The sequence below is a fragment of the Pipistrellus hanaki genome (assembly GCF_964339955.1).
Source record: "Pipistrellus hanaki genome assembly, chromosome: 16".
NCBI lineage: Eukaryota > Metazoa > Chordata > Mammalia > Chiroptera > Vespertilionidae > Pipistrellus > Pipistrellus hanaki.
The window spans coordinates 1,919,536-1,941,818 of record NC_140518.1 but is presented as its reverse complement, the minus strand read 5'-3'; the positions used below and the strand labels follow the sequence as shown (position 1 = coordinate 1,941,818).

The following is a 22,283-nucleotide window of genomic DNA, read 5'->3' as shown; positions in this document are numbered from 1 at the left end:
GGTCTGAGAGCGGACGTTTTTGAAAGTGGGTGTGGATGACTAAGTTATAACACGAGAGTAAAGAACGGTGCGGTGGGACCCGCGTGCCGCCTGCGTGCGTGTCGGGAATAACGTGTCTGTGCCCGCAGCTCGTGGACCTGCCTGGTGGACCTGGAGGGGCTGAACATGCGCCACCTGTGGCGGCCCGGCGTGAAGGCCCTGCTGCGCATCATCGAGGTGGTGGAGGCCAACTACCCCGAGACACTGGGCCGCCTGCTGATCCTGCGGGCTCCCCGCGTGTTCCCGGTCCTCTGGACGCTGGTGGGTTGGAGCTGCTCCCAGCAGCTGCTGGCACCTGCGGGCACCCCCCGTCACGCCCACGCGACTGATGCCGGGTCCCGGCTAGTTAGAGAAGACAGACGTCTCTAACTGTTGCGGGAAGAAGGGGCCCGGGGCCCGGTGCCATGCACACGGACCTTACCAGAGGGTGTCAGGCTCCTCCCTCTCCCCACTCACGGGTCCCGCTGTCCCTCAGCCTCTGGAAGCGGGGCCGCGCAGAGTGACTGCCGCTCCCCCCCCCCCGCAGGTCAGCCCGTTCATCGACGACAACACCAGGAGGAAGTTCCTCATCTACGCGGGGAACGACTACCAGGGCCCCGGCGGGCTGCTGGACTACATCGACCGGGAGGTCATCCCCGACTTCCTGGGCGGGGAGTGCATGGTGCGTGCACGGGGGGGGGTTTTCCCCAGAATTTTAGTTTGAGTATTGGGTTTTGTTTCTGTTATTTTTGACTGGCATCTCTCTGACCCACCGTTCAGGTGATTTTTGATAACATGCACATTTCCTCATTGTTTTTAAATATATTTTATTGATTTTCTACAGAGAGGAAGGGAGAGGGATAGAGTTAGAAACATCCATGAGAGGGAAACATCAATCAGCTGCCTCCTGCACCCCCCCCCCCCCCACTAGGGATGTGCCCCCAACCAAGGTACTTGCCCTTGACCGGAATCGAACCTGGGACCTTTGAGTCCACAGGCTGATGCTCTATCCACTGAGCCACACCGGTCAGGGCCACATTTCCTCACTGTTAAACACCAAAGGGAACTTGCCAGGGTCTAATCTAATTGCAGCTTGCTTTATTCCCTCCGCTTTGTGTGAGTCAGATGCTGGTTCATTTCGTTCATTAGATTTGCCGTGTGAGTGAAATCACAAAGCACTTGTCTTTCTGAATCAGATTTCTCAGCTGTCCCGGAGGAGCTGTGTGTTTTTTCTAAAGCACTATTAACAAAATCAGCGTTATTGTCAAAAAGATGTCCCATTGGTGATAAACCAGGATGGCGTTGTAAAGAGGATGAAATTTGGGATTTTTAACGCAGTGAGCTGAGAGGAGGGAGCCGGGAGGTGTGGTCCCTGAGGACCGTGCAGGGGGCTCGCCAGCCTGTGAGCGGGGAGGGCGCGCAGCTGCAGGGCCCGGGGGCCGGAGGGCGCGGCCTCAGGGGTCGGGCTCCAAGAGGAAGGCCCTCTCCTCCCTCGGAGAGAAAGGGGTCTTTCCTGACACACGTGCTGAGCTAGTGAGCCGGGGGCTAGGCAGACCTTCTGACGGTGAGAGAATTTAGGCAGCACTCACGTCCCGCCCCGAGTTCCTCAGCCCTGCCGGAGGGCGGGCAGGCGTGCCAGTGCCGCGCAGGGGCATGCCAGCTACAGGGCCGGACTTCCCCGTGCCCGTGACCTTGCCCCAAGGTCAGACAGTAGAAGCCCGCCATCGAGCGACCTGAGTTCCGAGCGAGGATTCTCAGGCAGTTGCTCCAGTGAGAAGCTTGTGGGAGCAGAAGGCGTGTCACCTGACAACCGTGCTGCGTCCGATGGGAGGCCCGTAGCTGAGGGAGGTCGCCGTGCTGGCCTTCGCGCTTCCTCTCCGCTCTCCGCTGGAGTCCAGGCTGGAGTGGAATGGCGGCACTCCCCTCCCCTCGTTCTGCTGTGGAATAGCCGCCGGCCGTGTAAAGTCTCCAAGGAGCGGCATGGCTGACGGGCCCATCCTGCTCCTGGGGTGCCTCCAGCCTGGTTACCCAGGAAGCACTGGGTTTGAGCTCGGGGTGAAGCCGTAGTGTCAGGTGAATCAGGGAGCGTGTGGAATGCACTCCATTCACGCAGCCTGGCAGAGAGGCAGGTCCCGGAGAGGCCGCCCCTCCCAGGGCGGTGTGCACAGCAGCGTTGGCTGATGCTACGGCAGTCACTTGGCTGGCAGTGGACACGTATCTGGACCGTGATTACAGAAATAAAGCAATGCCTGTGGATCAGCCCCTTTCCAAATTCACGTTTCCCTTCCGGGGGCCGTGTAAAAACCCGTCATTCTCACATAAACAGCGTTCCTAATTGAGTCCAGAACCCACCCATGTTAGTGTGGATTCCGTGGTACCTCGGCTGCCACTCGTCCTCCGTTGCTCACAGCCAGACGGGGGGAGGAGGTCTGGGAGTCGGTGGCCAAGCTGCGGGCTCCACGCCCCGCCAGCCCCCACCTCCCCAGCAGCTCCGGGGCGGCTGCCGGGCGGGGCCGTGTTCGCTCAGCTCCGCCGTGTTTGCTTTGCAGTGTGAGGTGCCGGAGGGCGGGCTGGTCCCCAAGTCCCTGTACCGGACCGCGGAGGAGCTGGAGAACGAAGACCTCAAGCTCTGGACCGAGACCATCTACCAGTCCGCCAGCGTCTTCAAAGGAGCCCCCCACGAGGTGAGCGGGGCCGCCTCCGCGGGGTCAGGGTCCCGCAGGCGCAGGGACGGAGCAGGCGCCGCAGGGAGCTGTGGGCGGGTCCCCTCGGCTCCTGGCCGCACGGAGGCGGACTCTTGGCGTTAGTCTCTTAGGAGCACACGCTTCATTTTCTGTGTTTTACTGGCCGGACTTGGTATTTATATCAAAGGGTTTCCCGTGTTCGCTGGCCCGGGGGGTGAGGAGCCGTTTCCCTCCGCTGTCGCGTGGTGGGGCGGGAGCGTCCTGCCGCCGCCGGGTGAGGAGCTCATGCGTCTGCCCCCTGAGCCCGGCCAGGCCGCTGGCTCGGCCGCAGAGAGGACGCTCAGAGGGCGGGCTGCTGGCTGGGCCTTCATGTCCGTTTGGATGTTCAGTAAAGCACAGCGAGGACAGGATGTGTCTCAGACGAGGCTGAATTCAGTGCCCATGTGAAGGCCGGAGAGGGGTGCTGTCAGCTGAGGGTGCACGTTTCCGTTCGGGCCACCGCTGTTAGACATGACCTCATGCCCTGTGGGCCTGCTCCTTAAGGAACGTCCAGGGTTTTGGCAGCGAGAAGGCAGTGGTGCAGTTGAAGACAGCGAAGTGCTCAGACGTGGAGGCTACCTGGGGGGGGCTCAGGGGAGGGGCGTGGGCGGGGCTTCCACTGGGGCTTCCAGTGAACAGACCCTCTCCCAGCTGCTGCTGATTCTCACGCCCTCCTCCCCACGGTAACCTCCTGAGACTAACTTCGGTTGTTCCTGCTGGAAGCTTTCCATGGCGCCATGTGAAGTGCAGGTTTTAGATCCGCACTCACCCCCGGCTCGTCCCACCCATGCCAGGTGGCTCCCTCCTCCCGCCCCGCGGCTGCCACTGCCCGCTGCGAGCAGAGGGCCGCCTGGCAGGCATCCTCACTCCTCCGGGTGTAGCTCCCACCTGCTCAGCCTTCCCTGAGCTCCCAGCCCAGAGTGGTCCCTGGACCCGGGGCCCTCCTGGCCTTACATCCACTTTGTTGAGAGTTCACAGCCCGGACCCAGTGTTTTCGAGAGCTTTCTAAAGTCTGTGCACTGGGAAGCCCTGGGCCGGGGTGGCTAACTGCCCAGCTCAGGGCCCAGCCACAGGGCAGCACCAGCTCCCAGCTGGCTGGGCGCCCGGAGCCACGGCAGCGGCACGGGCCCTCGCCACCCTGGGGGTGACGCACACGTGTCCCCTCCTCCAGATCCTCGTGCAGATCGTGGATGCCTCCTCGGTGATCACGTGGGACTTTGATGTGTGCAAAGGGGACATCGTCTTCAACATCTACCACTCCAAGCGGTCGCCCCAGCCGCCCAAGAAGGACTCCCTGGGGGCGCACAGCATCACGTCCCCCGGGGGCAACAACGTGCAGCTCATCGACAGGGCCTGGCAGCTGGGCCGCGACTACAGCATGGTGGAGTCGCCGCTGATCTGCAGGGAAGGCGAGAGTGTGCAGGTGTGTGTCGGCGACGCCGGCTCAGGGTTTGTCCTGAGGGGAGGCTGTCCCCTCGCTCCTGCCCCGCATGGCCAGCCTGTCTGTCCGTCTGTGGGCACAGGGTGTGTCCGGCCTGGTCCCATCAGGATGACCTAGAGCAGAGGACTCGGGCCAGGCCTGTCTGAAGGGCGGGAGTGGCCTTGGAGTGGGTTCACAGGTGACCCGGGAGGAGGGAGGACTGGGTGCACTCAGCTGGGGTTCAGGGGCTCCTCCACCGAGCCCCTGGCTGTGTGCCGTGTGTTTCACCCTCAGTGAAGGCAGAGAACGAGTGTTTCGGGGACTGTTAAGTGTCTTCCTGGGCATTCTAGTTTATTTAAAACTAGTGGCCTGGTGCACGGATTCCTGCACATTGAAAGGAAACTGATCAGAAGAATATTTTAATATCACTATTCGCCCTTCTCTGTAATAGAAGTGTCAGAGATGAAATAAAATTACTGAGTGTGTCTATATGTGTAAAAGGCTAAGTGACCAGTAGCCGGTAATTGTCTTCAGACATATTCTGTCGTTGCCACCACTTTCCGCTTCAGAATGTCAACAAAAACGATCAAATTCATAATCGACAGTGACAGATCGAAACACACGTGTGCTGTTGGTGCCAGCGAGAGCTTGATATGCATCGTGCATGTAAATTTTAAGTTGCCGGCGCACATCATGTGTGCTGGCTGGCGGTCGGGTGGTCGTTCGGGTGGTCACTTAGCCTTTTATATCTGTAGGCGCCTGTCAGGTCCTCGTGAGACGCGGCGGCGGCGGCGGCGGCGGCGGCGGCTGTGAGCGCCCGCTCAGCGGTGTTCTCGGTGCTTCGGGCTCTCAGGGCGGATGGTGGTTTTGCTGCCACTCGTCTCAGGATAGCCTGTCAGTGTCCTGGTGTCTTAGCAGCAGAGTCAGGAAATAGCTGCTTCGGTTGACAATCACGGGCTTCTAAGCCACTCACAGTCCCATTCCAGAATTAGCGGAGGAGGAGTTCTCACAGTGACATGTCGTTTGGAATGGACTTCCTGTTAACACAGAACACGTTAGGAAGATCATGGAAGTGTGTGCAGGAGCATTGCCTGGTCCACATGACCTTTGACCCCCCCAAGGCTTGACCTCTCATGGCCTGGCCTTCCTCTCCTGAGGCTGCGGCGGGTCCTTGGGGCAGACAGACTCGGTGTCACCCCGGGGCCTTCCCAGCCCCCCGCAGCGGCCTGGCTGGGAATGACCCAGAGTAGCAGGTCCTTCCCATCCCGGCGGGCCGTGACCCCGCTGAGCCTGCGGACGGGGGGCGCTCCCGGGCTCGGCAGACCCCCTGGGGGCGCTGGAAGGGAGACCTCAGCAGCCTGCCCACTCGTTCCAGGGCTCCCACGTGACCCGCTGGCCGGGCTTCTACATCCTGCAGTGGAAGTTCCACAGCATGCCCGCCTGCGCGGCCACCAGCCTGCCCCGCGTGGACGACGTGCTGGCCTCGCTGCAGGTGTCCTCGCACAAGTGCAAGGTCATGTACTACACCGAGGTCATCGGCTCCGAGGACTTCAGGTGCGGCCGGCGGCTCTGGGCCCCTGACAGCGCCAGCTCACGGGGTCCTCTGTGGAGGGCAGCGGGACCCTGGCGGGAGGGGGGTGCTGAGTGAGGGCGGAGAGCAGGCCGGGCGGGAGGGGCGCAGTGGGGGAGCCGGGCGGGAGGGGGCGCAGTGCGGAGGCCGGGCGGGAGGGGCGCAGTGCGGGGGCCGGGCGGGAGGGGCGCAGTGGGGGAGCCGGGCGGGAGGGGCGCAGTGGGGGAGCCGGGCGGGAGGGGCGCAGTGGGGGAGCCGGGCGGGAGGGGCGCAGTGGGGGAGGCGGGCGGGAGGGGGTGCAGTGCAGGGGCCGGGCGGGAGGGGGCGCAGTGCAGGGGCCGGGCGGGAGGGGCGCAGTGCGGGGGCCGGGCGGGAGGGGCGCAGTGGGGGAGCCGGGCGGGAGGGGCACAGTGCGGGAGCCGGGCGGGAGGGGCACAGTGCGGGAGCCGGGCGGGAGGGGGTGCAGTGCGGGGGCCGGGCGGGAGGGGCACAGTGGGGGAGCCGGGCGGGAGGGGGCGCAGTGCAGGGGCCGGGCGGGAGGGGGCGCAGTGCAGGGGCCGGGCGGGAGGGGGCGCAGTGCGGGGGCCGGGCGGGAGGGGCAGAGTGGGGGGGCCGGGCGGGAGGGGCGCAGTGGGGGAGCCGGGCGGGAGGGGGCGCAGTGCGGGGGCCGGGCGGGAGGGGCGCAGTGCGGGGGCCGGGCGGGAGGGGCGCAGTGCGGGGGCCGGGCGGGAGGGGCGCAGTGCGGGGGCCGGGCGGGAGGGGCGCAGTGCGGGGGCCGGGCGGGAGGGGCGCAGTGCGGGGGCCGGGCGGGAGGGGGCGCAGTGCAGGGGCCGGGCGGGAGGGGCGCAGTGCGGGGTGGGGCCGGGCGCTCAGGCCTCATGCCGCCCCTCTCTGTGCTGTTCGCAGAGGCTCCATGACCAGCCTGGAGTCCAGCCACAGCGGCTTCTCCCAGCTGAGTGCTGCCACCACCTCCTCCAGCCAGTCCCACTCCAGCTCCATGGCTTCCAGGTAGTGCCGCCGCCTCGGACCGCAGGCTGCACCGGCGGCAGTGCTGGGCTCTGCCCCTAGGTAGCCGTAGCTCATGGTAAACTAGTCCCTGTCCGACTCCGGACAGGTAGCTTCCCACTCAATAGCCATAGGTTTTGTACACAGCGCACACAATCGCCGAGCACAAGGGCTATCGCCAAGGAGCGTAGTTTACATGCAGTTAGAGGTCCACTCTGCCTCCAATGTTGATGCAAAAAATGTTCGGATCGCCTCCATATTGTCCTGCGCGGAGCAGCCTCACCTCCTGCTGTCACCGCCCGTCGGACTCAGCCGCAGCCCGCGGCCTCCTCAGAACGGACGCCGCTCACCCTGAAGGACTGAGGCGGCTGTGGGAGCCCCCACCCGGCTTCCGGGCCCGCTGATCCACGGCTCTCCGTGGGTGTGGGTCCGGCTCCTGTGACGCCGGGCACCGCCATCATTAAACACGATTGTCTCCCTCTCCTTCCCGTGTGGGCCCCGGGCTGCGGGCTCTCCCTCTCCGGTGCCCTTCCTGCCCGCATGTGGGGCCTGAGCTCATTCCCGGCGAAGCTCCCTGCGCCCCCAGAGCCTCAGAGCAGCGGCCCCGGCTCCCTGGCCACCAGGGCGCCCTGGTTGGTCCCAGTTGCCGTTTTGAAGGTGCCCGGTGTCCCGTTTTGCTGCCAGCGCGCTCGGTGTGGCCGCTCCGGGATGGGTGGGCTTTAGGGCCTGCGTCTGGGACAGGAGGTGACTCTGGGGTGTGGGTACGGGGGGCTGCGGGCTGGGCAGGGCGGACCGGTCCTCCATCAGCCTCTCCCAGGAGCAGAGCGCTGTGAGCTCGGCTCGTCTTCCCGTCGGCTTTTATTCCCTCCACAGCGGCCGTCTGTGTGTCGCCCCGCTTCCCGCTTTTCACGGGGGCAGTTTCGGAGTCGGACGGCTGGGGCGCCTCAGGGAGGCGCGCTGTGGCGGGCGGCAGGGGTGCGGCTGGAACCCAGCGCCGGCGCGTGTGACCGCAAAGGCCTGGCTGCGGGGTTCAGTCTGCTCGAAGGGGCGTCCGTGGGCTCAGAGCTCTGGGCACGGGTGCGGCCGAGGGGGAGCCGGGCGGACGGGGAGCCCTGCGCAGCCCTCGCCTGGCCAGGGAGGCCTGGGCCGGCCCGCACACTGACGCGGTCCTGGGCTCCCCATACTGCGGACCCCCCATACCGAGCCCCCCGGAACAGGCTGTGTGTTTCCTCAGAAAGGGGAGCTCCTTCCCCAAAGCTCAGAGGGCTAGTCTGCTGCCAGGGGGCCCTCCTGCTTCCGAGTCATAAGGACCTGAAGGTGGTCCCTCTCTCTCCCCCCTCCCCCTCCCTCCTCTCTCCCTCTTTCCCTCTTCCCCTCTTTCTTTTCCTTCCTCTCTCCCTCTCTCCCTCTCTCCCTCCCTCCGTCTCAGATGGCGACTTTGCTGACAGCTGCCAAGAAAACACTCCAGTCGCCAGTGACATCAGCCAGGGATGGTAGCTGTCTGACCCCCCCCGCCCCCCCCCCAGTCTGAGGGTGTGCGCTGTCTAAGTTGGTTGGGGAGCGGCCCAGTTCACCAGAGGTGAAGGCGGCTGTGGGGTTGGGCACAGGCGCACACGTGCCCGCCCGGCTCCATGACGGCCCCGGCTCCCGTGCCCTGCGCTCCCGGCGCTGCTGTCCCCTGCCTTCCCCAGCACTAACCATTGGTTTCCACTTTCCTCCCTAAATGCATTGTCTGCATCTCACCTTCTGTAAATGTTTGTAAACCTATTGCCTCACTCTTGGTAATACAATACTATAGTCTTTACAAGATTTTTTATTGTTACCGATAATAAATGTGAGCTGTTTGAAGAAGCGTCTCCTGGAAGAGGCTGGACACAGGGCAACACCCTGAGCAAGGCCGCTGTGCCGCTTCACCGGCTCTGAAATCAATAAAAATATATTAAAAAAAAAAAAAGGCCAGCAAACCCGCCGCATAGTGCAGACCCCTGCCCGGATTTCACAGCTCACACCTCGGGCGCTCCCCCCGGACCCGAGCCAGACTCCAGCCCCCGCGCAGCCGAGCCTCTGGTGGACTTCCGGAGAGGAACCCGAGCCACCGGCCGGCGGGCGCTCCTGGTGCTGCTGCTGAGAGCCGCCGGCGTGGGCCGCCCTCCGTGCCCGTGGACGGACCCACCAGCCCAGCAGCCTCCTCGGGCCACAGATGGTCAGACTGTCCGGGGCCCCACCCTCGGCCCTGAGGGACCCCATTGTGAGGGTAGACACCCCTCTCACGGAACTTGTGCTGGGAACGTCTGCTGGGTTCATGCTGTCCCCCAGAGAGCCCGCGGCCTCGGGGGAATGGAGCGAGTCCGCCAGCTCATTGCAGGGCACAGGGCGGGTCCCCGGGGCCTGGGGCTTGGGGAACACCTTGGGCGGGGCCAGAAGCCCCCACAGTGGGCGATGCAGGGCTCAGAGGTTGGGGTGGGGGGGGCTGTTGGCCCAGGTCAGACCTCCCCCCAGTTCCAGAATCCTCCGGGCCGCTCCCAGGCCTGGGCCCACTCCGCACACCCCGGGTCCCGGGGGGTCTGTGGTTCTGGACGAGGAGGAAGTGACTCCGGAGCGTTGAGTGAGAGCCCGGCCCCGGCACCACGTGGGGCTCCCATCAGCCCCCCCACCCCCTCGGAGGCCCAGCGCCCTCTGGTGGCGGCTGCCCACCTCCCCGCGGGCTCTGCCCTCGGCCTAGAGCAGCGTCCGGAGCCGCTGCCACGAGCCATCGCGAGCCTTCACCTTGTTGACTTCACCGGCTTCCCTGGCTTTGATTTAAAGTAGGTTTGCAGCGTGGGGGACATGCGTGGCCGTGTTCGGGCTGTAGCCCCAGGGCCCAGAGGGCCGGGGGCAGTGGGAGGGGGCAGAGGAGTGGCGCCATGGGTGTCGGGGCCGTGGGCACCAGGAAGTTGGCTGTGGCCTCAGGGGCTGCTGGGACTTGGGGGGGGCAGCAGGTGGCCTTGGTGACCCAGGATAATGCTCTCCGCCTGGCCCCCTGGCCGCCCACCACCCGCTGAGTCCTGCTGGTCACGCTCCCTGCTTCTCTGGAACAGCAAGTGGTCACTCCTCCCACCGTCCAGGCGGGGATCCGCCCCCCGCGCCCATTCCCACGGCGGCAGTGCCACCTGCTGGCGCACCCGGGGTTCCCGGCTCTTTCCCCAGAAGGAGGAAGACTGCTGCTCTGAGTGCCTTGGGCATCGGATGTGACTGAGCCGTCACGTGGCCCGTCTGTCTGACCTCACAGCTCCGCCCCAGGCAGCGTGGAAACACCGCCTCGGGGCACCAGGGGGCGCTGGCGAGGCAGGCGCCTTGGGAGAGGAAGCAGGAGAGGGAGACCCAGCGGCCAGTTCTACAGAGAACAGGCTCCCGCAGGCTCTGTGCTGGGAGGAGGGGCGGAGGGGAGCGGGGCACAGCCCTCAGACCCCGGCGGACCCTCAGGTCCTGGGCCCACAGCTCAGCCGGAGAGCTCCGCAGGCCGGGGCTGGAGCCTGGTGGCCCGGCGGGGGCGCTGCTCCCTCGTCACGGGAGCCGAGGCTCCGAGGGGCCTCCCCAGCACCCACCAGCCACCAAGCCTGTCCTGTGCCCCGACCCTCTCTTCCCTGTGGGCCTCTGTGTGTCCCCCCACACCCCCCTTTAGCTGGGGCCTGTGTCCCCCCACGCCCCCCTTTAGCTGGGGCCTGTGTGTGTGTCCCCCCCACACCCCCCTTTAGCTGGGGCCTGTGTCCCCCCACACACACCCCTTTAGCTGGGCCTGTGTGTGTCCCCCCACACCCCCCTTTAGCTGGGGCCTGTCTGTGACCCCCCCACACACTCCCCTTTAGCTGGGGCCTGTTTCCCCCCCACACACTCCCCTTTAGCTGGGCCTGTGTGTGTCCCCCCACACCCCCCTTTAGCTGGGGCCTGTCTGTGATCCCCCCACACTCCCCTTTAGCTGGGGCCTGTCTGTGATCCCCCCCACACCCCCTCTAGTTGGGGCCTGTCTGTGATCCCCCCACACCCCCCTTTAGCTGGGGCCTGTGTCCCCCCCACACTCCCCTTTAGCTGGGGCCTGTCTGTGTCCCCCCCCCCACTCCCCTTTAGCTGGGGCCTTTGTCACCCCCACACTCCCCTCTAGCTGGGGCCTGTCTGTGACCCCCCCACACCCCCTCTAGCTGCGGCCTGTCTGAGGCTCCTGGAAGGGTGACCTGGCAGAGGCCCTGTCCCCACCCCAGACCTCCGGCCTGGCTGCCAGCGCTCCTGCCCCCACATGCCCGCCGGGGCCACTCCTCTGCCGGGCGCCCACCGTGCGGGGACCTGTCATTTCCGGGCTGAGTCACCGCCGGCGGCTGCAGCGGGTCCGCTGCCCTGACCCGCCTGCTCCGGGCACCTGCCCTCCCGCCTCGGACAGCTGCCCACGGTGCCCGCTCCCCCGGTGGGGCAGGCTCACCGGGAGGCAGGGAAACCGCTCTCGGCGGCTCCATTTCCAGCTGACAGCCCCTGCCTTTCTGCCTGCTCCCGGGTCCGTCTCGGGCCCCGTCTCAGTCAGCCTTCGGCTCCCTCACTCTGTCTTCCGTGTGTCCCCCAGGTGCCTCCGGGCTGCGGAGCCGTGAAGTTCAAGGAGCACACCTTTCAGTTCCGGGACTTCTCTCACGACCCTGTTTCTGTCTCATCGAAGCCAGTGTTGCTTTCCTAGGTTTTTATGGTCTTTGACGACCCTCAGCACTTTTATCTGAGGACGAGAGGCCCTGTGCACTAGATCTGTGCCCTCGAGGGGGGTGTCCCCAGCCTGGCCTGCACCCTCTCGCAGTCTGGGAGCCCTGGGGGGTGTCTGACGGGTGGCGTAGGGGAGCAGGCCTACGCCAGCAGCCAGGCATCCATGGGGGCGGGAGAGGCTCCAGCCACCGCCCTGCACTCGCCAGCTGTGAGCCCAGCTTCTGGCTGAGCGGTGCTCCCCTGTGGGAGCGCACTGACCACCAGGGAACTGCTCCTGCATTGAGCATCCGCCCCCTGGTGGCCAGAGGGCATCATAGCGACCAGTAGTTCCGCTGTTCAGTCAATTTGCATATTAGCCTTTTATTAGATAGGATTGTTTTCAGCTGCTCTACCACTTCTCCACAGCGCTTCCTCCCACCTGTCTTCACTAGCGTTAGCCTTGCTCACGTTTGGGGATCAGGCTGGTGGGTTCCCCTCTGCTGCCTCCCTCCCCCCTCTGCTGCCTCCCTCCCCCCTCTGCTGCCTCCCTCCCCCCTCTGCTGCCTCCCTCCCCTCTGCTGCCTCCCTCCCCCCTCTGCTGCCTCTCCCTCCCCTCTGCTGCCTCCCTCCCCCCTCTGCTGCCTCCCTCCCCCCTCTGCTGCCTCTCCCTCCCCCCTCTGCTGCCTCCCTCCCCCCTCTGCTGCCTCCCTCCCCCCTCTGCTGCCTCTCCCTCCCCCCTCTGCTGCCTCTCCCTCCCCCCTCTGCTGCCTCCCTCCCCCCTCTGCTGCCTCCCTCCCCCCTCTGCTGCCTCTCCCTCCCCCCTCTGCTGCCTTCCTCCCCCCTCTGCTGCCTCCCTCCCCCCTCTGCTGCCTCCCTCCCCTCTGCTGCCTCTCCCTCCCCCCTCTGCTGCCTCCCTCCCCTCTGCTGCCTCTTCCTCCCCCCTCTGCTGCCTCCCTCCCCCCTCTGCTGCCTCCCTCCCCCCTCTGCTGCCTCCCTCCCCTCTGCTGCCTCCCTCCCCCCTCTGCTGCCTCTCCCTCCCCCCTCTGCTGCCTCTCCCTCCCCCCTCTGCTGCCTCTCCCTCCCCCCTCTGCTGCCTCTCCCTCCCCCCTCTGCTGCCTCTCCCTCCCCCCTCTGCTGCCTCCCTCCCCTCTGCTGCCTTCCTCCCCCCTCTGCTGCCTCCCTCCCCCCTCTGCTGCCTCCCTCCCCCCTCTGCTGCCTCTCCCTCCCCCCTCTGCTGCCTCCCTCCCCTCTGCTGCCTCTCCCTCCCCCCTCTGCTGCCTCCCTCCCCCCTCTGCTGCCTCCCTCCCCCCTCTGCTGCCTCCCTCCCCCCTCTGCTGCCTCCCTCCCCTCTGCTGCCTCCCTCCCCCCTCTGCTGCCTCTCCCTCCCCTCTGCTGCCTCCCTCCCCCCTCTGCTGCCTCCCTCCCCCCTCTGCTGCCTCTCCCTCCCCCCTCTGCTGCCTCCCTCCCCCCTCTGCTGCCTCCCTCCCCCCTCTGCTGCCTCTCCCTCCCCCCTCTGCTGCCTCTCCCTCCCCCCTCTGCTGCCTCTGCCTCCCCCCTTTGCTGCCTCCCTCCCCCCTCTGCTGCCTCCCTCCCCCCTCTGCTGCCTCCCTCCCCTCTGCTGCCTCCCTCCCCCCTCTGCTGCCTCTCCCTCCCCCCTCTGCTGCCTCTCCCTCCCCCCTCTGCTGCCTTCCTCCCCCCTCTGCTGCCTCCCTCCCCCCTCTGCTGCCTCCCTCCCCCCTCTGCTGCCTCCCTCCCCCCTCTGCTGCCTCCCTCCCCCCTCTGCTGCCTCCCTCCCCCCTCTGCTGCCTCCCTCCCCTCTGCTGCCTCTCCCTCCCCTCTGCTGCCTCTCCCTCCCCTCTGCTGCCTCTCCCTCCCCCCTCTGCTGCCTCCCTCCCCCCTCTGCTGCCTCCCTCCCCCCTCTGCTGCCTCTCCCTCCCCTCTGCTGCCTCTCCCTCCCCCCTCTGCTGCCTCCCTCCCACCTCATTTCCAGCTGCCCCCACGGGGCCCTGGGGGCTCCACTCCAGAGCACGCATCTCCTGGGGGATGAGGAGGGGTTGGCGCCCCTTTTGTTGAGTCCCTGGGGGAGGTCAAGGCCCGGAAGTTGTAGTTGCCCCCCCCCTCGCCCAGGTGCGCAGCCGGGAGCCCCGGCCCTCGGCCGAGCGGCTCCGGCCCGGCCTCGCCCCCGTCTGCCGCGATGGCTCTCTCTCTGACAGCGCCGTCCTTTAAGCTCCTCTTTTTATCGTTTATTTGTCTTTGCTCCTTGGGAGGACTTGAGAAATGAACTTTCAAGTGCCATCTCTTTTTTAAACTTTAAATGTTTCCTTTTATTGTCAGGCCATTAAACACAGAGGGCCAGTGTAAACTTGCCGTTTCCTGGAATGCAGTGGGCTGGGAGGTTAATCTTAAAGAATAAACCTCATCCAGCCGGCCCGGGTCAGCCCCGGGGAGCGTGTGTGTGTGTGTGTCCCAACTCAGCTAATTTTTAAAAACATTTTATTGATTTTTTTACAGAGAGGAAGAGAGAGGGATAGAGAGCTAGAAACATCGATGAGAGAGAATCATCAACCAGCTGCCTCCTGCACCCCCCCCCCACTGGGGATGTGCCCACAACCATGGCACATGCCCTTGACCGGAATCGAACCCGGGACCCTTCAGTCCGCAGGCCATTGCTCATCCACTGAGCCAAACCGGTCCCGGCAGCTGCTCATTTTTGATAAACCATTTTATTGATTTATGGCAGCCACACAGGAAAGCACACCGGTTAGCACAGCCCCACGTGGACACACCCGGTCTCGGGCAGTCCCGTGGCCGGGGGAGGGGCGGGGGGCAGGGTCTCCAGCCCCCGGGTGAGAGGACGAGAGATCAGACAGGCCCAGCACTCCCCCCCAGGTCCCAGCCGGGAAGAGACTTACAGGGAGGAAGGCCAGACCCCCTGTCCCACGGTCAGGGCGCAGGTCTGAGAGGCTGAGGGGGGGAAGAGGGGACAGGAGTGGGGTGGAGACGGGAGAGGTGGGGGGTGCCAGCTGGGAGCAGAGAGCTGAGGGGCTGAGCCAGAGACGCTGAGGGGAGCTGGGCCCAGGAGAGTGGAGCAACCGGGCATGTCCTTTAAATTATATCTTTTTGGCAAAATGAACACATAGCCACCCCATCTTAAACTCTCCAATTAAACTCGACCAATGTGGCTCAGTGGGGTCACGGTTCGATTCCCAGTCAGGGCACAGGCCTGGGTGGGGGGCTCCATTGCCAATAGGGGGCGTGCAGGAGGCAGCCGATCCGTGATTCTCTCTCATTGTTGATGTTTCTCTCCCCCCCTCTCCCTTCCTCTCTGAAATCAATAAAAATAAATAAAACAAAACATGCCGACACTGACTGCAGAACAGTCAGGACAGTGCTGCCTCGCCACGTTCCTGCCCACGTGTGAGCACGCACGTGCGGCCTCTGCAGACAGGCGGCGTGTGTGTGTGTGTGCGGCGGGAGCGGGGGGACAGGGAGAAAGTAGGCCACCGCGGCCACAGCATCTGGCGGCGGTTCCCAGCGTGTGTTTTCCTGCGTCAGATGTTTTATGGGCCTGTTTTCCACACAAATAAAACCTTGAGTCCAGACGGCCTTTGTAGTCTCTCTCGGAAACACTCCGTGAAGTCCACGTTCGCCCGTGAGCCGTCGGTGGCCCTGGGTGCGCCGAGCGCTGGCCTGCCTGGCCCCTCGGTGCCGGCGCCTCGCGGGCACCCCTCGCTCTGCACACGCGTCTCCCCAGGGAGGGCCGGCCTGTTTGCCGCCGGAGCCGCTGCTGAGTGAAGCTCGTTTTCAGTCTCCCGCAGGCACCCTGGTGACTGTGTCCTTGTGTCAGGGCCCCGCAGCCACGTCCCCCACAGCCCCCCCTCCCCCGTGGCTCAGGGAGACCCCCCCCAACCGTGCAGGCCCCGCCCGCCTGGGCCTCCCCGTGGGTGCCTCAGCCTCTCCAGCACCCTGTGGTCCAGACCCAGTGGGTCCTCAGGCTTCCTTCTCTCTGCCATCCTGCTGTGCCCCCTCCCCAACCCTGAGCATCCTGGCACCTCCCGCCCACCGCCCCCCAGGCGGCTCACCCAGGTCCAGGGGACTTATCTCCAGGAATTCCTCTCTCTCTCTCTCTCTCTTTCTCTCTCTCTCTCCTCCTGACCCTCTGTCACTTCCCCCTCCAATCTCCCCATCACCCACCTGGGCCCTGGGCCCTCCTGTCTCTGCAGTTTGTCTGCAGCCACGTTTTCAGGATGCGGATCGGTGTGCCAGCCCCACCCTGCCTCCGACCTTTCCGTGACTCCCATTCCTCTGAGGATAGCGATCTGAGGCCTTGATGTACCTGCGGGCGGTGCCTCCACCCCCCTCCGGCGCCCGGGGCTCCAGCCTCCCGCCTCCTCCGCTTCCGTGGGTGTTCTCACCCCAGGGCCTTGGCACGGCTGCTCCCTGCCCGAACCTCCCCTCCGTCCCCGGATGGATCCTGTTCTGTCTGGGCCTCAGCCCATCTCCCGCCCGGGGAGGGGGCCCTCCCGGCCCCAGCCCCATGTGACCCGCGAGGCCCGGGGATGACTGCATGGTTACCGTCTGCTCTCTTCTCTCTTTTCTTTGTTACCGACGCCGGGAAGCCTGAGAGGGCAGGGGCTGTACTGACTAATCGAGAAATGCGCTGAGTCAGCCGACGGAAAAGCCATGTGGTTACGGGACGCGGGCAGGGGCCTCCGCTCTGTGCTGCTGGAGCGCTCCTGGGGAGGTGGCTCAGTGCACGCTTTTTTTAAATTTTTAAAAATATCTTATTGATTTTTCACAGAGAGGAAGGGAGAGGGATAGAGAGCTAGAAACATCGACCAGAGAGAATCATCGACCAGCTGCCTCCTGCACACCTCCTACTGTGGATGTGCCCGCAACCAAAATACATGCCCTTGGCTGGAATCGAACCTGGGACCCTTCAGTCCACAGGCCGACGCTCTGTCCACTGAGCCACACCGGTTTCGGCGTGCAGTGCACGCTCTTGCAGAGGAGCCTGTGGCATAGCCACGCCTCCAGCGCCAGTTCCGTGTGCTGTGGCAGAGTGCACGGAGAACGTCAGCCAGCTCTGAGACGGGGAGGTGACCTTTATCTCTGCTGGTCCAGGGATCCGGATCCAAAGCCTGAGCTGCACTCCAGGGGAGGCTCCTACCCATACATCCCCTCCTGAGGCGGCCTCAGGCCCAGCCCCGCCTGCGTCGGTCCTGCGGGCCCTGGGGGCGTGCCCCACAGCTCCCCACGCAGCTGTGGCGGGCCCTGGGTCAGGCTCTGCAGCTCCCCAGGCCGGTGGGGGGGGGCCCTGGGTCAGGCTCTGTAGCTCTCCAGGTCGGTCGGGGGGGGGGTGGGCCCTGGGTCAGGCTCTGCAGCTCCTCAGGCCGGTCGGGGGTGGGGTGGGGTGGCGGGGGGGCAGTCAGACTGCAGTTTTAACCAGATACTGAGCGAGGTTGCAAGCTCCCCCCCCCCCCTTTCCTTTTCACACGCACTCAGCAAGGCCTCGGTCATGTGACAGGGCCACAGTGCTGGGCCCCGCAGGGAGAGGGCTGAGCCACGTCAGACAACAGGGTGGGTGCACACGCCGGTGGCCAGGGCCCTCCCGGACCCGAGGACAGGAGCCCAGGAGCCATGGCTTGGGTCGGCCTGTCACAGCCGAGTCTGACCACTCGGGCTGGGAGCCTGGTGGAGGGCGGGGGTGAGGGGGATGAGGGGAGAGGAGGACGGGTAAGAAGCTGACAGGAGAGAGAAGAAAAGGTGAGGAGAGCCCTAGCTGGTTGGACTCAGTGGATAGGACATCAGCCTGTGGACCGAAGGGACCTGGGTTCCATTCCAGTCAAGGTCACATGCCCGGGTTGAGGGCTCCATCTCCAGTGGGGGGCATGCAGGAGTCAGCCGATCAGTGATTCTCTCTCATCATTGATGTTTCTCTCTCTCCCTCTCCCTTCCTCTCTGAAATAAAAAATATTGCGGAGAGCGGCTACAGCAGGCGGACAGGTTCAAGCCTGGGACTAATGAGAGGACACGGCCCTCTCGTGGCAAAGCCACGTGCGAGTCCCAGCACAGTTACAGCCAGAGCCATGGCGGTGAGCTCGACCTTATGGTCCGAACCTGTGGGCCCACGCGGATGAGTGACGTGGGCTGCGGGAGGTGCAGCCGTAAACAAAGCTGGGTCAGGTGCGAGTGACTGCGTAGATTCGAAACCACGAGAACCTGTGACCCGCCCTTCCTTTGCCTCCTGGAATCTGGCTATAAAACAAAGACTCGGCTTGCAGGCCTCGGGCTGTCTCTCCATCAGAGAGGACAGTGTCCCACCCAGACCCACCTTTATTCTCTCGTCTGTCTTTTCTCCATCCTTCACCGCCCCCTCTCAGGTTCACCCCTGGCTGTGCCGGCGGGGCACAAAATTTATTTAAAAAAATAAACCACTGGTCATTTCAGAGCATCCGCCAGCCACTTCTCTCTCCTCCTCTCCGGCCGAGACCGGGGGACAGAGCGCGAAGCCAGGACCACGTCCACTGCAAGCTGCCGGCCCTCGGCTACCACAACCTGCCAGCTTCGACGGCAGAGATGAAACAGGATTCAGAAACCTTGTTGTTTGGCTTGGAGACCAGGAAGTCAGACACCACAGGGCTGAAGACAGAGGGGATTTCAGAAGCACCCTCAGCAGTGACCGGCCCACGTTCTGTGGAAAGCATCTCCCAGGTGTTCGCTGTCCTTTCACGAATCAAGATCGACAATTGACTGGCTTCTTGGTTTGGCCGTTAGACTTGAACACGGAGATGACGCTGACACACATGACATGCTGACACTGCAGCTAAACGTGCAGAGCCATCGGTCCGTTTGGGTGTTAACAATCCTGATGTTAAGGCTGGTGTGAGGCTCTGGCTGACCTTCAGATTCCGTGTCCTGGTGACTACCTGGAGGTGCTTAAGGCAATTCGCATTTTGGTCCAGGAGCGCGGGACACAGGATGCAGTTGCTAACGCAAAGCAAGCAAAAGAGGGGTTGCCTGTCGCTTTAAGACAAGCATGGCGTGGGTTTTGACACCGGAGATGCAGTTCGCAATGAAGCGGCTCAAACTCTGCGATGGCCGCACAGAGAAGAGCTGAGAGCCGCAGACAAAAACTGACGAAGCCGTGGCAGCTGTCCGGGCCTTTCCTGCTGATCGAAGACAGACCACGGGCGGGGAAGCTGGAGGATGGGCCTCTTAGGATTGCAGCCTCTCGCCTATTCAGTACCGATGGGAACCACGCCCACCGTGGTAGGTGTTTCAAAATCAAACCTCACATTTTCAAGGCAAGAATCCCAGAGAACTGACTATGTTTTAGAGATTTACCATCATTGCTTTTTCTTTTCTTTTTCTTTTTTAAAATGTATTTTATTGATTTTTTTTACAGACAGGAAGGGAGAGGGATAGAGAGTTAGAAACATTGATGAGAGAGAAGCATCGACCAGTTGCCTCCTATACAACCCCACTGGGGATGTGCCCGCAACCAAGGTACGTGCCCTTGACCGGAATCGAACCTGGGACCTTTCAGTCCGCAGGCCGACGCTCTATCCACTGAGCCAAACCGGTTTCGGCCATTTCTTTTTCTTTAATAAAGTTTGGGAAAGCCGAGACCGGTTTGGCTCAGTGGATAGAGCGTCGGCCTGCGGACTGAAAGGTCCCAGGTTCGATTCCAGTCAAGGGCATGTACCTTGGTTGCGGGCACATCCCCGGTTGGAGGTGTGCAAGAGGCAGCTGATCAATGATTCTCTCTCATCGATGTTTCTAACTCTCTATCCATCTCCTTTCCTATCTGTAAAAAAATCAATAAAATATATTTAAAAAAATAAAGTTTGGGAAAGCAGGGAAAAAACCAAAAAACAAAACCACTGAGTGAGGAGTGAGTGGTTGCGCAGCAGCAGAGAAGGAACACACTCCCATCGGTGGCAGTCTCCGGTGGCCAGACTCCGAGTTCAAGAATCACAACCCACCGGGCCTCTCAGATCCCAGGGGAGGGCCAGGAGGAGCGAGTGGCAGGGCCACGCCGCCAAGAGCAGGAGGACGGGGAGAGCCGGGCGGGCGGCCATGTTTGGGAAAGACGTGCAGACACAGCCGCCCGCAGGCCACGGCTCGCATCCCGCCCTGTGCACAGTGTGCTACCCGGCCCTGGGAGCCCCCAGGACCATCCTTCACGGTGTGGGGCTCAGATCTGGGAGCAGGATGTGCCATGGGGAGCAGGTCCTGTGCAGAGGGGGGTGGGGTGGGGGCTCCAGTCCTGGCCTGGGCTCTCCGTGCCCTCTGACCCCGTCTGCTGAGTCATCCTTCCTTTTCTTCGCATGAGAAGTCCGAGCCCGGACAGCCGGTTCCCAGCCGCTTCCTCCCTCGGAAGGTCAGAGGGCAGCCGCCTCCTTTCGTTCTGTTCTGTCCTCAGCCCCCTGAGCCCGAGACACTAAATCCTGGAAAACGCGTGTGTGTGTGTGTGTGTGTGTGTGTGTGTGTGGCTGCCGATTATTTTAAAATCTCCCTGAGATAAAACCTCACCCAGAAGCCTTTAAAAGGTTAACAGACTTTAAATATATATATATATATATATATATATATATATATATATATATATATGTATATATATAATTTCAGAGAGGAAGGGGGTGGGAGAGAAACATCAGTGATGAGAGAGAATCATGGACCAGCTGCCTCCTGCACGGCCCACAGCCCAGGCACATGCCCTGACCGGGAATTGAACCATGACCTCCTGGTTCACAGACCAATGCTCAGCCATGGAGCCCGCCGGCCGGGCTGCCCAGACTTTTTGGGGCAGTTTCAGGTTTACGGGAATATCAGCTGGAGGGCACAGTCCCCACATGCACCCCCACCCGTTCCCCGCCTCATTGCCAGGCGGAACCTGTTACAGCTGAGGAGCCATTGCCCAGCTTCTCTCTGGGCGACCACGTCCATGTGACAAAGACCCAGGGGCGTGTCCGCCATCGCAGTGGCATCGGTCGCTGCTCTGCCTAAGCCCTCGGAGCTGCACGGCCCACGCCACCCCTCCCTGCTCCTGGCCACCAGGTCTGCCTTGTGGACAAAAAAGGGGCCTCGAGCTGACCCGGACACGCTCGGGGGAGGCCCAGATGCCCCCCAGGGCGGCCTGAGCACCAGCATTCCTTCCCAAAGCGGTCACCGTGGGCGGGCACGTCCCAGGCCGGCCGCTTCCTCCGCAAAGGTCAGCCTTCGCCGTTGGAACGGCCCCTTGTCTGGCATCTCAGATAACATGCCTTTGAAATGTCGCAGACCCTCCTTCCCACCCCGGAGGCACACGCTGGGCACCGGAGCCGGGGGGAGACCACGCTGTCCTCCTCCTCCCTCCTCCCGTCTCCGTCCTCTCCTCCCTCCTCCCGTCTCCGTCCTCTCCTCCCTCCTCCCGTCTCCGGGTGCTGGTGTCCGCGTTCACTGTCCCGCACCCACCGACAGGGCCACCCACACCGGCACCAGAGGGCCCGGCTCCGGTCCCTCTCCGCCGACGGGTGACACCGGGCACCGCCCACCGACCGGCAACCTGCCCCTTCGCCTGATTCCTGGAAGGTGGTCAGGTGTGGGAACCGCAGGCATGAGCCTGAGGGTCTGATCATGCTTACCAGCCGGAACCAGAGCACAGCCAGGCCTCTGTGTGCGCGCATAGTGTCTGTGTGTGTGTAGGGTGTGTGTGCGTGGGGTCATGTGTGGCTATCCCAGAATCCAGGCACAGCTGCTCATAACTCATCTGCCCTCCCAGGCCTGTGGCTGCTCCCTGCCGACCCCTCTCCTCCCCCAGCCTCTGACTGGTCCCCAGATAAGGGTTTGGGGGGCTCCGGTGGAGCCTGCGCCCACTCTGGTCCGGTAGCTCCAGCCAGGGGGGGCGGGTGGTGTGACTGGCCCGCTGCTCCTTTGGGGGCTGTGCTGGCAGATTTCTTAACGGGGGCGTTGGGGGGGGGGGACACCCACAGACTGGCTGAGCCGCGTGTGCCTCTGCTCCCACCTCACAGGTTCCCAGCCCGGAGAGGGACAGGGACGTTGTTGGTGTTAATTATTTTCTGGGTCCCGTGCTGATTGGGGTGGAGGGAAGGGAAGGGGAGGGGAGCTGTGTGCGGCTGGTGTGTGCCCGGGAGTCCACAGCCTTCCTCTGGGGAGTGCCCACCCTGTGACACGGCCTCCCAGGCCAGGCCCCGCCTCCCGGGCACCTGGGCTCCGGCACCCGCCACGGACCAGACAAAACCCGCCTTCCCCTCCGTCCACACAGCGCGCTTGGTGGGCTTCTGTGAGGCGCACACACAATCCTCTGCCCCCGCTGCCTTATCCGCGTGGGAAACACGCGAGTCCGCATGTCTGCGCTTCTCCGTGGAGACACCGCACCCGGCGGCGGGCGCAGCAGGCACCGGGCGCAGCGGGCACCGGGCGCAGCGGGCACCGGGCGCACAGGGCACCGGGCGCACAGGGCGGCGGGCACCGGGCGCAGCGCGGACGCCGCGGCTTCTCAGCCGGAGCAGAGAGGCCCCCCCCCCACCCCCCGCGCCCTTTCCCAGGAGAGGCCCCGGCCCGGCTCCCGGAGGAGTGGACGGCGCTGCCCGGGCCGCCGGGAGGTCCCCGGGCTGTGCCCCGCTCCGCCCCGGCCTCCAAAGGGGGGCAGCAGCGGCGCCCCCTGAGCCCCCTGGGCGCCCCCGGCCCCGGGATGGACGTGGCCCGGCTCTTCAGGTCCGGGCACCTCCGCCGGGGACGCGCAGGGCGGGGGCCAGGTGCGGGGCGGGCACCTCCGCGGGGCGGGCGGGCGGGGCGGGCGGGAAGGGGCGGGTTCGGCGGGGCCGCCCCCTCCTCCGTCCCGCCC

General features: G+C 64.3%; 2 protein-coding genes across 3 annotated transcripts in view; one reads left to right on the top strand and one right to left on the bottom strand.

Moving 5' to 3' along the window:
- The window catches only part of SEC14L1 (SEC14 like lipid binding 1), a 259,583-nt gene that overhangs the window by 22,769 nt on the left and 214,531 nt on the right, over positions 1 to 22,283 (top strand). Inside the window, exons 12-17 of one of the 2 annotated variants that reach the window (XR_014792968.1) lie at positions 129 to 300; positions 566 to 700; positions 2,568 to 2,702; positions 3,913 to 4,164; positions 5,537 to 5,715; positions 6,638 to 8,271. Coding sequence is in view for 1 of the 2 variants with exons in the window: in XM_084861949.1 (XP_084718075.1) it covers positions 129 to 300; positions 566 to 700; positions 2,568 to 2,702; positions 3,913 to 4,164; positions 5,537 to 5,715; positions 6,638 to 6,743 (979 nt within the window). In the remaining variant the exon portion in view is untranslated. Of the gene's footprint in view, positions 1 to 128; positions 301 to 565; positions 701 to 2,567; positions 2,703 to 3,912; positions 4,165 to 5,536; positions 5,716 to 6,637; positions 8,588 to 22,283 lie in introns of those variants that run through there. The other variant, XM_084861949.1, reaches the window with a different exon arrangement.
- The window catches only part of SEPTIN9 (septin 9), a 139,783-nt gene that overhangs the window by 13,589 nt on the left and 103,911 nt on the right, over positions 1 to 22,283 (bottom strand). The gene's annotated exons all lie outside the window — the stretch shown is intronic.